The 14045-nt window shown below is 45.8% G+C and overlaps 1 protein-coding gene across 12 annotated transcripts in view; it reads right to left on the bottom strand.

Annotated features, from left to right (window-relative positions):
* Nucleotides 1-4404: 4404 nt before the first annotated feature.
* ZNF532 (zinc finger protein 532) overlaps nt 4405-14045 on the bottom strand; it is a 51546-nt gene continuing 41905 nt past the window's right edge. For all 12 annotated transcript variants that reach the window (XM_075489150.1, XM_075489141.1, XM_075489149.1 and 9 more), the window contains 3 exons: nt 10426-10538; nt 8573-8720; nt 4405-6724 (listed from right to left, as the gene is read on the bottom strand). In XM_075489150.1, the coding sequence (XP_075345265.1) occupies nt 6230-6724; nt 8573-8720; nt 10426-10538 (756 nt within the window). In that variant the 3' untranslated portion in view covers nt 4405-6229. The remainder of the gene's footprint in view (nt 6725-8572; nt 8721-10425; nt 10539-14045) is intronic.

Below are 14045 nucleotides of genomic sequence, written 5' to 3'. Positions count from 1 at the left end.
CCCTGTCACATCGTGGCGAGTCCTCTGCGCCACCCGCCACAGCTGTGCTTCCGCCTGTTCCTTCTTACGCCCTTTCCTCTGAGCTGCAGCCGTCCCCGCCGCCGCCCACGGGCTGGTCCCTCCGGCAGACGGCTGCCCACGGGCTGGTCCCTCCGGGCGCGGGCAGACGGCCTGGGCAAGCCGGGCAGCCGGAGAGAGAAGCCACCGCCTGCCCGCACGCGTCGTCCCCTCGGTGGGGGGGACGTCCCCACGCCACCACATGCCACCGCATGCACGGCACCGCGAGGCGCAGAGTCCCAGCGGTGGCCAGGGCTCGCGCCGCACGGTGCACCGGTGGGGCCCGGGCTCTCGTCTCCCGGCGCCGGGCAGCCCTCCCAGCGCCAGCCGGCTGCGCCCGCCCCGCGCACCCGGCCTGCCGCGTCCCCGGGGCTCCGTCGGTCTGACCGCCCAGCAGCCGGGCTCCGCAGGAGGGGTGCGCCGCGCTCGCCTCTCCTCCGAGCCCCAGGCCCGCTGCGCCGGCCGGCTTCTCCCAGAGCAGAGCGGTTTGCTTCCTGTGGGGTTGATTGCACGGAATGAGGCGGCTCTGGCCTAGCCGGCGTCCCACTTCCCCTTGCTCATTGTTCCTGCCCGCCGGCCTCGCAGCCTTTCTCAAGGGCATTTTTGTTGCTGGCAAATTGAACGTTTTGCAAAGCGTCTCAGTACGGCCCTGCGCACAATGCGAGGGCCGGCTCCATGCTGCCTCGCTGGGCGATTGTAAACGCCCATGCTGTCATTTTCTGTTACTTTCCCACTGATAAGCGAGTGAGCGTCCCCACGAAGACGCATTCAAAACTTTCCCGAGTGGTTTGTGGGTTTTTTTCCCAGACGTCCTGCAGCATTGCACGGACTTGTTTCCGTGCATTGCACGGAACTTGCATTGCACGGAACAGCATTGCACGGACGTTGCACGGACTTGTTTCCGTGCCGTTTCCCAAAGACCTCGCGTATGCCTGGCCCCGAGGACACCCCGAGCCAGGCGGCGGGGCAGCCAGGCGCTGACGCGCGCCCCGCTGCTCCGGGCCGAGCCGTGCACCCGCCCCAGCGCGGCGCCTGGCACCCGCTGCACCACGGCCAGCCCTCACAGAGCTGTCAGCAAAACGTCCGTGCGCCGCGAGATGCAACAGCTGAGGAGAGCTCACCCGCTCTTGAAAGCTTTGTTTTAAACACTAAGGCACGCTTCAGCAGGCTACAGGGGTCCGAGCGGGCAGCGTGGTTGGCCATTTAGCACTGCCAGTGTTAAGCGGTATTAGCCGGTGAAAAATCAGTTTCATTTAGGCTGCGCTGGCGGGTGGGTCTGAGCCTTGCCGCGCAGGGGCTGCGCTGATGGCTGCCTCCGGGCCAGGGCAGGCACAGGCTGTTGCCCTCCAGCCGGGCACGCCTTCCTCTGCCCGGCCGGCCCTGCCGTCCGCCGGCCCTGGCCCGCTCGGCCCGGCTGCGGGCACTGCCCGGCCCCGTCGGGACACAGGGGGTGCCCCGCTTCAGGCAGCCGAATGTGAACAGGAGAGGGGGGGCTGGCTGAGGTGCTGAGCAGCGCCGCGCCAGTCGAACGGTCACTGCGTGCCCGGACGGGCGGCCGCAGTCCTGGTCAGGCAGTTTCTCTTAGCTGGGTACTTGGGAAGAGGTCTCAGTGAACTCCCTGCCTCGCTGAAGAGCAGAAGGGATTGAACGGGAAGGCACGCAACGGGAGGAGATATATATGCACACGTATATACCTGTCAGGCACTGCCTCCACGGAGATCAGAAATCCCTGCCTTTGTACAGGGGGAATAGAGCGAAGCAGCCACACGTTAACCCCAGACCCGACGCTAACGCTTTTTCTGCCTGCCTAAACGCTCCCTGAAGCCTTCGTCAGTATTTCTGGTCTGATCCGCCTGCTAGAGTTGATGCGCAATGCTAACGACCTCTGCGTTCAACCAGAAGAGTGGCTGCAAAACAGCGGAGGCTAAATGATCCCTTTCCTACCTCACAGAGAGGTTTTATGAGCTTTAATCCATTATTGTTAAATCCTCAGAGGAAAGAAGGTGTAGAAAAGAGAAATATTAATGTCATCACTGTAATTGACTGTCAGTGTCACAACATTAATTAAAAGCAAACAATTCAAATGTCAGATCTCACATAAAAATGTGTTTAAATATTTTCTTCATAGTTTACAAGAGGAAATAATTCCCCTCGGCACGCAAACTGAGACCGTTGCCTTTTCGCTGGTGTCTCACGTTGCTTTGCAACGTGCTGTTCACCTCCTGGTCTTCAGGCAACGTCCTTCCTGTCGGGAAGGCCTGACGGACGAGCAGCTCCACGCGCGCAGCGCAGGTCGGAGGCTGCCCTGTCTCCCAGGGGCCCCGGGGTGTTTGCAACGGCAAAGGAGGCTCGGTGCCTTGGGCGTGCTCGGAACTGGGAGGCTCCCGACAGCGGGCGGCCGCTGCATCGGCGTCGGCCTCCCCAGGTCTCCCGGCCCTATTTGCTCGCTGCTTAGGCCTGTCTGGTTTCCGTGCCAGAGCCTGGCTGCAGCTGGGACTGGTGGTTTGGCTTTGCTTGTTGTAGAGGACCAGGTATAAGGAGCCGCCCTTGATGGGGGCCCTGCTGCATGCTGTGAAGGAGATTTGCCTTCCTATCGCTCCCGTCCTTCCTCCCGTTCCCACGTTTTGGGAGTCTCTCCAGAGAATTTGTAATTTAGGGCTTGCTTCCTGCTCTGGAGGGGAACACCCTGAACTCACAGCAAACATACTCCGAGCTGACGCTGCTTGCGTTTGAGCAGCAGCCGTGGATGTCATCGCTCGGGCTGCGCCCCGGCCAACCTGTGCCTCTAACGTTACAGCCCCTGCTTCTCAGCCTGCACCACCAAGCAGCCGGGATGGAAAAGGACGAGGGGCCCAGATTCGTTTCTTTTCGGTCCCTCTACCCCGGCTCCCCAGCAGCTCCCCCGGGGCTCCCAGCGTGCTGTAGCTGTGCCCAGCGGCTTCCTGCTGGCTGACTGGTACGCACACGCACAGGAAACTCCTCTTCCGCTTTCCCTTCTCTGTGCCGTCCTTGCTGGCTATACTGCACCACGTCGTCCCTTGAAACCCCTTCTGTTTGGAACACACGCCTTGCAGCAAGGATGGTGGCCTTACCCCCTGCTCAGCCATGAGGCTCTGCTCAGCCTCTCCTCCAGCAGAGACGGTGAAACCTCCACTGAGCCAGCAGCTGGATAGGGAGAGGGCAGGTGACTAGCCAGCCTCCGGTCAGTAAAAAATTAGTCCGTTAATAAGGCACTACACTTCCACCATGCCCGTGCTGCATTTGGGGCCGCTGCCTGCTTTTGCTTTTCCGTCCGATAAGCACGCGTGTCCCGAGCGCTGGACGGGCAGGGAGGTGAGACCGGCAGGCTTAGGACCACAACAAACTGACACTGAGGGGTTCCGAGCAGCAAAGGAGGCGTGAGTTCTGAAAGGGTCAGCCACGTACAATGGGAAAGTATCTTTGCCCAAGGTCAAGTAAAATAACAATAAACAAACAGGCTGGTCACTACCAGGAAATCTCGGCTTGGACCAGACCAACTACCAAGCAGAAGAATCTCAAAAGGGAACAGCATCGCTCCTGGAGTAATGCTCGGACACTGGAAATCTGCCCTGGAAAGAGAGCGCGGTTCCCAACAGGCCTTTTTCATGACGAGGATCTAGGACTCTTGAATTACGCAGGAGATAGAGAAGGGAAATCCCCAACATCTGGAGGAGCTGGAGGACTAGGCAAGAAACACTAGGTGAGAAACATTATGATATTAATTGTCCCACTGAATCTTTTTTTTCTTCTTTTTTTCCCAGGTCTGGCAGTTGGAAAAAGCCACAGTGCTCAGAAGAGCTCCTCCCTCCTTCACCTAGCTGAGTGGATTTCTGCCTGCCCAAAGGAACCGTTTACCTGGAGGAAGAGCTACACTTCCCTGCCAAGCCAAGGGTGTACAAGCTCTGACACAGAAATGTGGCTGGAGACGATGGGGCAGTTCAAGACCTGCTATCCCTTAAGCCTTTCAGGAGATTACTAGGAGAGTTAACTCGATCTTCCTGTTAAAACTGGACAGAGGCTACTGCTAAGTACCTGAGCTCCACTCCACGGCTGTGGCAGAATGAACTCCCGTGCGGACACGCGGGGCCGGTCACGGGCCAAAGGCAGCGTGGGACCTTGCGCTGCGCACAGCGGAGCCGGGAAGTGGGCTGTGACCACGGAGTGACTGCACATCGTGCCCCACGGCTGCCAGGTGACTTGTCAGTAACTTCTAGCGTTTTGCCTCTTGGCAGCACCAACGACGACCTGAGTTACTGGCTCGCAGCATCCCTTGCAGGTGCAAGACGGTGAAAACGGAAAATAAACAAAAGTATTAATAATGGCTGTGAAAATTTAACTTTTATTATCTGTTCACTGTATACAAAACACCATTCTGCATAGTGATAACTCATTTGTTGTACAGTTGACAGTGCACATCAACAAACAAGTGTTAAAGAGGTATACACTTAATGGAAAGGGCAGTGATGGCCAGTGTACATTACACACTAAGATCCTGCGACGCCAGCTGTATGCTTCAGGATGGAGAAGTACCTCATAACCACTCAATATGCGAGTAATATAAACGGGATAACAAGCATTTACCAACGAACCAAATTAAGAATGAGGATGAAGAGAGAAAGCAGAACTAACGTATCCGATACACAATTTCCGGAGTGATTAAGAAGTTTTACAGAGGTGGCTGAGAAGGATCCATATTTTTTCAAACACTTCCATTTTTAAAACTGTTAAAATTTAATGATAAATAACAGAATCTCACAAATCTTTAGGGGCAAAATGCTCCACATTTATTTACATATGAAATGTGTTTAATACAGTTGTAATGGACATAGTGTATAGTAACATCTGACAGCAGCAAGACTTTTAAGGAACCAAACAGTTACTACTGTATATCATGCAGCTAGCTATATATACACAATTTGTTTTAAAAAAAAGTACAAAAATTTTTTTTTTTAGGGATACATACAAGGTATAAAATGCAAAAACAAACCAAAAATATAACTCTCACAGAGAACTATATATGAAAGGGACAGTATGGTACCTTTTTGTACTTTGTGAAAGCGTAACTAGCAATATTCGATACGTCTCTGAAATGGCTGAACTGGCTTCATACGGTCTGTGCTAAAGCTGAAAGCCCCGGTTACACTCACGTAGGCTGGTGTGTTAGCTTCTTGACAGTGGTGGTTGTACGTAACACTGAGCACCAGAACATTTGGCATTAGCATACAGAGCTGGGAAATACCAACCCCTGCAGCAAGGGTTAACTATTTTCTTTCCATAACCAGAAATAAAGGAAAATACATAATGCTGTGTACTCGCTTCTATATAATGTTTAATAAATTACATGACAAAAAACATCATCAGTATAAACCTATTCCTCTAATTACATCTTATTTGTTAAATCCAGAGCAGCCCAGCCCTTTTGTAACAATTTGAGCTTTGATCACAAGCACCTGATGGCCTAAAAAATCACTTCATGATGCGTAGAGTTGTGCAATTTTACTTTTCAAAAGTACTTTATCATTCTAGGGGGTCTGCACCTGTTCTGGTGTTGCCACCTAAAACCAGCACTGCATTTTACAGATGCAGTGGTACTTTTTCTTCTTTTTTTTTTTTTTTTTTAAATATATATATTTTAAGAGAAAGTTTAAAAGCTTCCTTAGACATTTAGAAGCACAAGTTCTTAGAATTTAAAATCTCCCCTTAGCTTGCTTCCCCTCCCCACTCCCCTCCAAGCACTGCCTTCTGATGCACTTCCATTAGCTAAACTTTCTTTCAGAAGCATTCAAATAAGAAACGGTTTAAGAGAACCTAAGCAACTGCCCCAGCATTCAGAACTCTGTTTTAAAGAAACTTACTAGAAAAGAACAGAACAAAACAGAAGAACCCAAATTTTCCACTAGATACCAATACAAACACATAACAAAGAGTATAAAAGTTATTAGTTTAAATATATACAAACTCTTTTCAACTCAAATACTGCTTCAATGGTTTTGAGGGTATCGACAATGAGGTGAAGGGGACACTTTTATGCAGAATATATTGCAACAGCCTGAACAGTACTGTTAACACTATTATACCTTGAACTTTCTGTAGCAAAAATGTCATTAGTATTCCAATGTGGAGAGAGATTTCTGCGTCCCAAATAATCTGATCACTTTTCAGCTGAACTCATTCTTTTTGACTTAATGAAGGCCATGCCATGTGTTCTCATGTGAGTGTTTAAGGCCGCTTCAGTTTCAAAAGTCTTTGCACACACTTTGCATCTTCGGTCTGATGCCGTACTGTCAGATGATTCATCCTCATGATTGGGTTTATTTTCTTGCTGATTATCCTCCCCAGACCCATTTTGTTTTGATACTGGCTGAGGCTCCTTCAGCTTATGTACAATGAAGAGGTGTCTGGAGAGGGACACGTGAGATGTGTAGCAGAGTCCACATTCCCTGCATTGGTACGAAGAGCCATCAGATTTATGCTGAGGAATATGTTCATGAAACTGGAGAAGATTTTCTGTTGTAAAGCCACAAACAGCACACTTGTGAACTTTAAAAACATTTATCTTTAGCTTCTTCAATGGCTGAGTGATTGCACCTCGTGGAGGCCTGAATTCCAGTACAGGTTCTTCCAATTTACGCTTTGGACTAGGAACCTAAAAAAAGCCATAAATGGTATATCATGTAAGCATAAATACGCAGTTCTTTTCATAACTGTTTGTAACTTGCAGACTTCAAAAACTTTCCCTTGGTACAGTCCAGTACAACGTTGATAAATACAATATTTGAAATAATACAAGCAAATATATGTTGTACATGTTGAAAAACTAGGGGTTTTCTTTACTATAAATTGCACATAAAATTTGTTTTGTTAGCTCTGATAGAGCTACAGTATCTAATACACTGTATAAACTTGAATAAATATTTGCCAGTGTAACTGCATCCAAGTACACACACCGACGAGACTTCAATTGTGTACAGAATGTAGAATTTCAGTCTAGGAACTCTTCAGCACTACCTTCTGGAACTCCACTTTCATTACTTAATATTATTTCATGCCTGAAATTTGACTTGATGAATTATCTCCTGACTGTTAGTAACCAAACTAACATATTGCCAAAGGACGAATCGACATGCACAATTTTTTAAACTAATTAAACTGATCATTTTGTATATTCTCGTCATTATTCTTCCGACATGAATATTCCTCAAGAATCCTCTGCATCCTATGTAGCTCAGATATGCTCCACGATGTGTATGAAGACAATGTTTATAGCTGCCATATTTTCAACACTTAAATAAGAAGACAATATGTTGGGCTGACAGAGAGTCATGTAAAGGACAACAGTACATTTTAAAAACCAGGTATGTTTGCATCTCTGCTGTCAGCTTTGGACATGCCGTCACAGGTGAAATTCTTAACATACAGAGCCCAAAACACTTAAAAAATGTTGTTAATCTCTGCATGTAACAAGTCTTTGGACAGCGCTGTCATCTTATTTTTGCTTTCCTCCTAACACTCATCATCAAAAGAAGAATAGAATAGAGTATTTCAGCTGGAAGGGACCTACAACGATCATCTAGTCCAACTGCCTGACCACTTCAGGGTGACCAAAAGTTAAAGCCTGTTATTAAGGGCATTGTCCAAATGCCTTTTAAACAGACAGGCACAGGGCATGGACCACCTCTCCAGGAAGCCTGTTCCAGTGTTTGACCACCCTTTCTGTAAAGAAATGCCTCCTGACGTCCAGTCTGAACCTCCCCTGGCACAGCTTTGAACCATTCCCACGTGTCCTGTCCCTGGATCCCAGGGAGAAGAGCTCAGCACCTCCCTCTCCACGTCCCCTCCTCAGGAAGCTGCAGGGAGCAATGAGGTCGCCCCTCAGCCTCCTTTTCTCCAAACTAGAGAACCCCAGAGTCCTCAGCCGCTCCTCACAGGACATGCCTTCCCGTCCTGTCACCAGCTTTGTTGCCCTCCTCTGGATGCATTCGAGGACCTTCACACCCTTCTCAAATGGTGGGGCCAGAACTGCACACAGCACTCCAGGTGAGGCCACGCCGACGCCAAGTACAGCAGGAGATCCTGCTGTATTTCAATCATCAGATTGAAAGCAGTTTGACTGTAAAATTTATATCAGATAAGCTCCAAGCTGGGTATCTGGAAGAAGGTCGCATTGCTTCTGCCTAACCTGTAGCTTTTCTACAGCTATGAGAGGACTTGGTTGCAGAGGATTTGAAAGGTGCTCTTAGAGCAAACCACTGAGGGGTAAGTTATATTCTCCATCATTCAGTGATCACACCAAATAGAAAGTCTTTCCAAAAACATGTTCTAGTTCAAGCACGACAGAATTTGTTGCAGGAACCTTTGAGACATTTTTTGGGCTCTACTTCACAGAAGATCAGACTTTTATGGGATCAAAATACCTGCATCTGTTTAAAGATTCTGAATGTATACCCACAAAAAATTTACCCTCCGTGACTGAATGAATCTTCTAAGTGATTACCTTTGTGTCTTCTTTTACTTCTCTTTCTTCCATATTGGTTGATTCAGTCATTTCTTTCACGTCAGGGTCTTTAATGCCATGCATCAACTGAATATGTTTTTCCAACATCAACCGCTTGGTAAAAGTACGTCTTGAATCTGGGCAGTGCCTACATAAACACAAAGCAGACATGCACAGATTCAAATGTTACGCTTAACAAAAGTCATAGTATTCTGAAGAATATAAACAGGACTAGTAAATAAATCCAGACTAGAGTACAATCTATTAAAGCTGGCGACAATGTTTTTCCAATCAATTGCGCAAGTAAGTATTATAAGAAAATTAGCATAATTACAAAATAAAACTGGAAAAGTTTGAGCAATTTATATTCAGAGCAAATTAGAAGTTCTCTGAAGATAATATCCAAGATGGTACAAAGTGCGAGCCAGAATAAAACCTGGGAGCATCCGAGTTTGTTTCTTGGAGCTCTGCTAACATCACCAGACTGTACCTTCTATTAGACGCTTTCCCAAGTTCTCCTTAATTTAAATTTCATAGGGGAAGCTATCACCTTCCATGTAGGATGAATGCTAGCTCCAAATTACACTTAATTCTACATTCAAATCCAAATACTTTATCTCCTTGGAACTAGTAATTCCTTCGCAGCTCCCTTTCCAACCTCAAACTAAGCAGCAGAACAAACTTGTCTTTCACAATCTCTGCTTTGTTCTCCCCCACAGAACCAGCTGCATCACTTCTAAACCTCTCACATGCTTTTGGGAAGTGTCTTTCTCCGGAGCTCTAACGTTGTAACATATTGTACAGGTGTCTAGAGGAGGGATGGCTAAAGAACTGCAGGGGAGAAGTTCAACTGTAATACTCTCTTTCCAAGTCTCTCTCCTAAGATTTTAGCTCTTTAAATGCTGTTTCGTTTAACTGTATTTAAAAAAAAAAAAAAAAGAAAAAAAGACTATTGTAGGCACTCTGAAATGAAAACAGAGAACCACCATAAGCTTTCTGCTCAAAGGATATGCAAAAACCAGGCATTTCCTACTTGTCATATACCAAGAGAAATAGTGCCTAGGCTAGCCAGCTCACGCAGGTTGAAGTACAAATTAAGGGTACATTAGAAACGATCTGATGCATGGGTTGTGTCAGGCAACCACGGCGCAGGGAGACGGGACTTTGTTGGAACGCTACGCTATGCACGGCAGTTTCAACTGGGCCTTGTGGGCCTTGTGCTTTCCATCACAAAGCAGAGATCATACTATGGCAGAAAGGGACTGGTAGGATCTCAGCCACAGAGAATGGCTGCTGCTTGCAGCTTCCTTTTCAGACCTTCAAACTCAGTTCCACATACAAAACTATGAATGAAGAGATACAACAGAAAGTTTGGTTTCTGTATCTTATCTGATTGACATGGATTTTCCTATTAAATTATGTATCGTCTCTCCAGCCACTTAAACGTCACTAAGGATTTTTAGACATTACACACTGTTTTCTGTATAAGAAAAATACTACAGATACTGGCTTTTGTAGATTAGAAGAGTGGGTTGTATATTTGAGAGACTGTTGAAAATCAAGTTCACCTCTGCAGAACTATCAGCCATGCAAGCTCTCAGCTCAGTACAGTTTCAGATTTGCTGGCCAAAGCCCCTGAAAGACAGCAGACTTCACGTACGTGCATTCTCAGCAGCCCGCTATGTTTTATGCGTGCAGGGTAGCCTAGTTTGGCCTGTCTGTGCGCATCTAAATACCTGATTCATTTCAATGAATGGGACACTGGCTTTTATACAATCAAGAAAAGAAATTCAACTAACAACGGGTTTTGTTGGTTTATACTCTGTTTCTAAATAAATAAAAGTAGCACTTACGAGCATGTATAAACCTTCCTAATGCCTTTGTGCTTGATACGATTGTGACGACATAAACTGTGGGATGAACTGAAAGATTTGTCACATTGTCGACACGGATGTTTCTTCATTTGCTTTAAAAAAAGAAGAAAAATGCATTAATTAAAAAAGCTCAGTAGAAGTAGTGCATGTGTTGAACCTTTTGATAATCGGAAAGAAACATCACTTACCAGGGTCTGGTACTGTATCTTCAAGTACACAGCACTCCTACAGCAACACTGCAGAAGTCAGAGGACCTCTTTCAAAGCAGCGTGCCCAGCATGAGTTACATACACACCTACCACCAGCTGTAAACCGGTGTCACAGGCTGTGGATGAAGCGAGTTTCTTCCACCAAAGCAGCAAGGAAGATCAATGGATTATTTCTGGATCAGTAAAGGCAGTACGGTGAGAGATTTGCTTTCACTATAAAGTAACCTCTCCCTTCCCATCACCAAACTGTGTCTGCAGTTGCTGACCGAGAGAGCTTATCAGTCACCTACAAGGAGGGGTGAAGAGCACCTAATAAGGACCAAAGCAAAACGTCATGGACACTGACACACTAACAGGGCTGAGAAAAGTCAGAAGAAATGAGAGGTATGGTCTGATGCCAACCCGAGGGACACCTGTTCGAGGAATTCTGTGGGGTTTATGTTACAGTTATATTACAGTGGAAGGAGAAAGAAAAGGAAGGAAGCTGGAAAGGATGGCGTGGTCTCCATCTGTGTCATTCCAGCTGAACACAGCCACAGGAGCTCTAGTATCTGAAGAAATAACATCTCCAAAACTGCGGACTATACAAGCCCCAAGAATGAATGAATGAATGACACGGTCCTGTCCCTTAAATTCCATCAGTCTTAGAACTGAGTTCAAAGGGCACATCTTACCAACCCAAGTAGCTGCAGTAAGGAAACAGAAATATTCCCAACCAGACTGCCTGCTTCCTTTCACAGGTAACTAGATTGTTCAAGCTCGTCTCTGTAATTTTTGCTGTTTTGGCAGTAACAAGGAAATTGAAACAGCATCTTGGAAATTAAATCCAAACACTGACCAAACAAATCTAATTGAAGACCTTTCCAGATTACTTTTCCAGTTTACTTTTCAAAAATCCAGTCAGGGCCAGGATCCCACACTCATCATTCAGTATAATGGTTCCTGCCAGAATCAAGGTGTCCTGGGTCTGAAGAAGAAATGGATTTTATTGGAACCTCCCACACGAAATCCAGATCGCGTGGACCGAGATTTCTAGTGTCCCAGTCTGAGGGAGGGCTCATGCCTGCTAGTCAGGTACAAGTGAAGGAATGGACAGTTTCATACAATCAGTCAAGTATCTAGAAGGAAAATCACATTCCTTGGATTGCTTTTTCCTGCTCTAGCAGTGATCATAGTTTTCCTTCATAGTTTCAATAACATTCTCTTTCCTGCATTTATTTGGAAACTGAAAAAAACAAATAATATCATTTTATTCTACTATTCCAACTGAGGCCACGGAGCAAAAGACTTGGATCAACGCTTGAAACTGGACCCTTCTTGACTCTTCTGGAGAATCCACCCAAGATCTGTCCCTATGGTCCAAAGCACTCAACAGCAAACATTTTCTTCATGGAATAATGTAAAGGGTTTGGCTCACTTATTCTTACCTTCTGAGGAAGTGACAAATTCCTAAACAATGGAGATGTACAATAATCCACGTGGACATTTTAATATGACATGAGTCATTCTCCGACACCTAACATTAATCAATAATAATAATAATAAAGAATTCTCAATCCTTAATACTAACAAGCTCAAGACATAGAGAAATGCTTACGGAACTGAAAAACATCCATCTTATATTTGTGCTCCGAGTGCTGAACTTTATGTTCATGTTCATATCCTCCCTAACGGCTACATTGCTCAGGAACAGCTACAGACAAGCCAGTGGAGATCTGCAGAGGTGATGTCATTACTGAAAATTATCATTTACTGAAAAGTCTGGAGTGAACAGCGGAAGGTTTGTGCACAGGAAAAAGTAATATCTGGAATGGCTAAAGGAGTTAAGAGCTGTTACAGTGAGATGAGAGACCTTTTGCTATCAAGACCGAAATCACATGGAGTGTGGGGGAAGGAAATAAAAAGCAGTTTTGAAAGGTCGTTCACACAAATGTGAAGCAGCCCATTAGGAAACATGATATGGTAATTTTATTGGGGCTAGTCAACATAATGCTGTTAGAGGCACAGTACTGTTCAATCTATACTTCCTTTTCATGTTTAAAGGCCAATTAAAATAAAAAGAAATCAACATATTTTGCTCTTAAATTGTTAAAGGTGAAAACCTGACAGTGTTTACATGCAGTGCGTACTCATTAATGCTAATGCATTAATCAATACATTTTGCAGTATGGTTTTGCTGTATGCTTATGACTGCAATGCTCTGGGAAGAATTTATAAAATAAAATGTGAAGTTATATTAGGGCTTCTATCGAGAAACAGGCTCAACCAAGGCAGCCCCTGTATCTTTGCCAAGGCCACTGCACAGTGCAGACGCACCAAGCGCTTAGTCAGAAACGCAGCGGGAGAACTGTGCTCAGTAGGACCCAGTCCCTCCCAGAGCACCAGGGGCACTACCTGGGGTAACCATCCATGACACCACACTCCTGCATTTGTTGGGAAGATTCCGGATAGAGACCTTAATAGGATTTTGGATGCGTTAGTTTCTGCAATGGCAGCCAAAATGAAGAGAGCTAAAAAATTAGTTCTGTAATTAGGTGCAGCAGGACGTGTTGTACAGCATCTTGCCTTTACAGGAAGAAAGAGGATGTTCAATTAGATTCACAGCAAGTCGGAATTGGTAAAGCAATTCCTGCTTAGAAAACATCTGTCCTTTCATAGAAACACACTTACACGCAAGTCCTAGGAAGCTCAGCGTATGTCTACCTGGCTGAGTGCAGACCTACACGATCCAGTTTCAAGTCAGGAGTTGTACAGACCCGTTAGAACCACCCTTTGTCTGGGCTAATAACATTTATTATTTTTTTTTAAAACAGCACTTTTAAGATCAGGCAGAGAGTCACAACAAGGTGGCTACAGATTTTCCTACCCTACAGCTGGCTTACCTTCAACCAGCTCAGAAGAAGATACAGAAAATGTGAATCTGTCTATCTGTCTGTGTAGACATTTCCCAATAAGGTTTGGAAACTCAAGAATCTGTCCGAAGAGGATATACACGGCAATACCTCTTCTATGAATACCTCTGAATGATCCAGCCTGGGATCAGCTAGGAAGAGTTACAGCTCCAGACCTTCACTCTGATCCTGCAAAAGCAGCACTCAGAAGTTTGAAACTAATTATCTTCAAATACCTTACATGACAATGGACTTTGCGAATAGCTCATGAATTGCTTAATTAAAGTTTTTAATGAACATTCTGCATAGATAATTTCAGAGCATTTAACCCACACCTATCACTCTTAAGAAAAACAGACTATAAATTAATTGCATTATAAATTAGACCCATATCACATACTTGGTTATCTTATGCTCATTTCTAGTCTCTCTACAATAAACTGTATCCATAAAAGTTTAGTTTTTGAATATAGTAATTTTGAAAGCTAACAATTACTGA

Source organism: Mycteria americana (assembly GCF_035582795.1).
Source record: "Mycteria americana isolate JAX WOST 10 ecotype Jacksonville Zoo and Gardens chromosome Z unlocalized genomic scaffold, USCA_MyAme_1.0 Scaffold_30, whole genome shotgun sequence".
In the NCBI taxonomy this organism is placed as follows: Eukaryota; Metazoa; Chordata; class Aves; order Ciconiiformes; family Ciconiidae; genus Mycteria; species Mycteria americana.
This window is presented reverse-complemented; position numbering and strand designations above follow the sequence as displayed.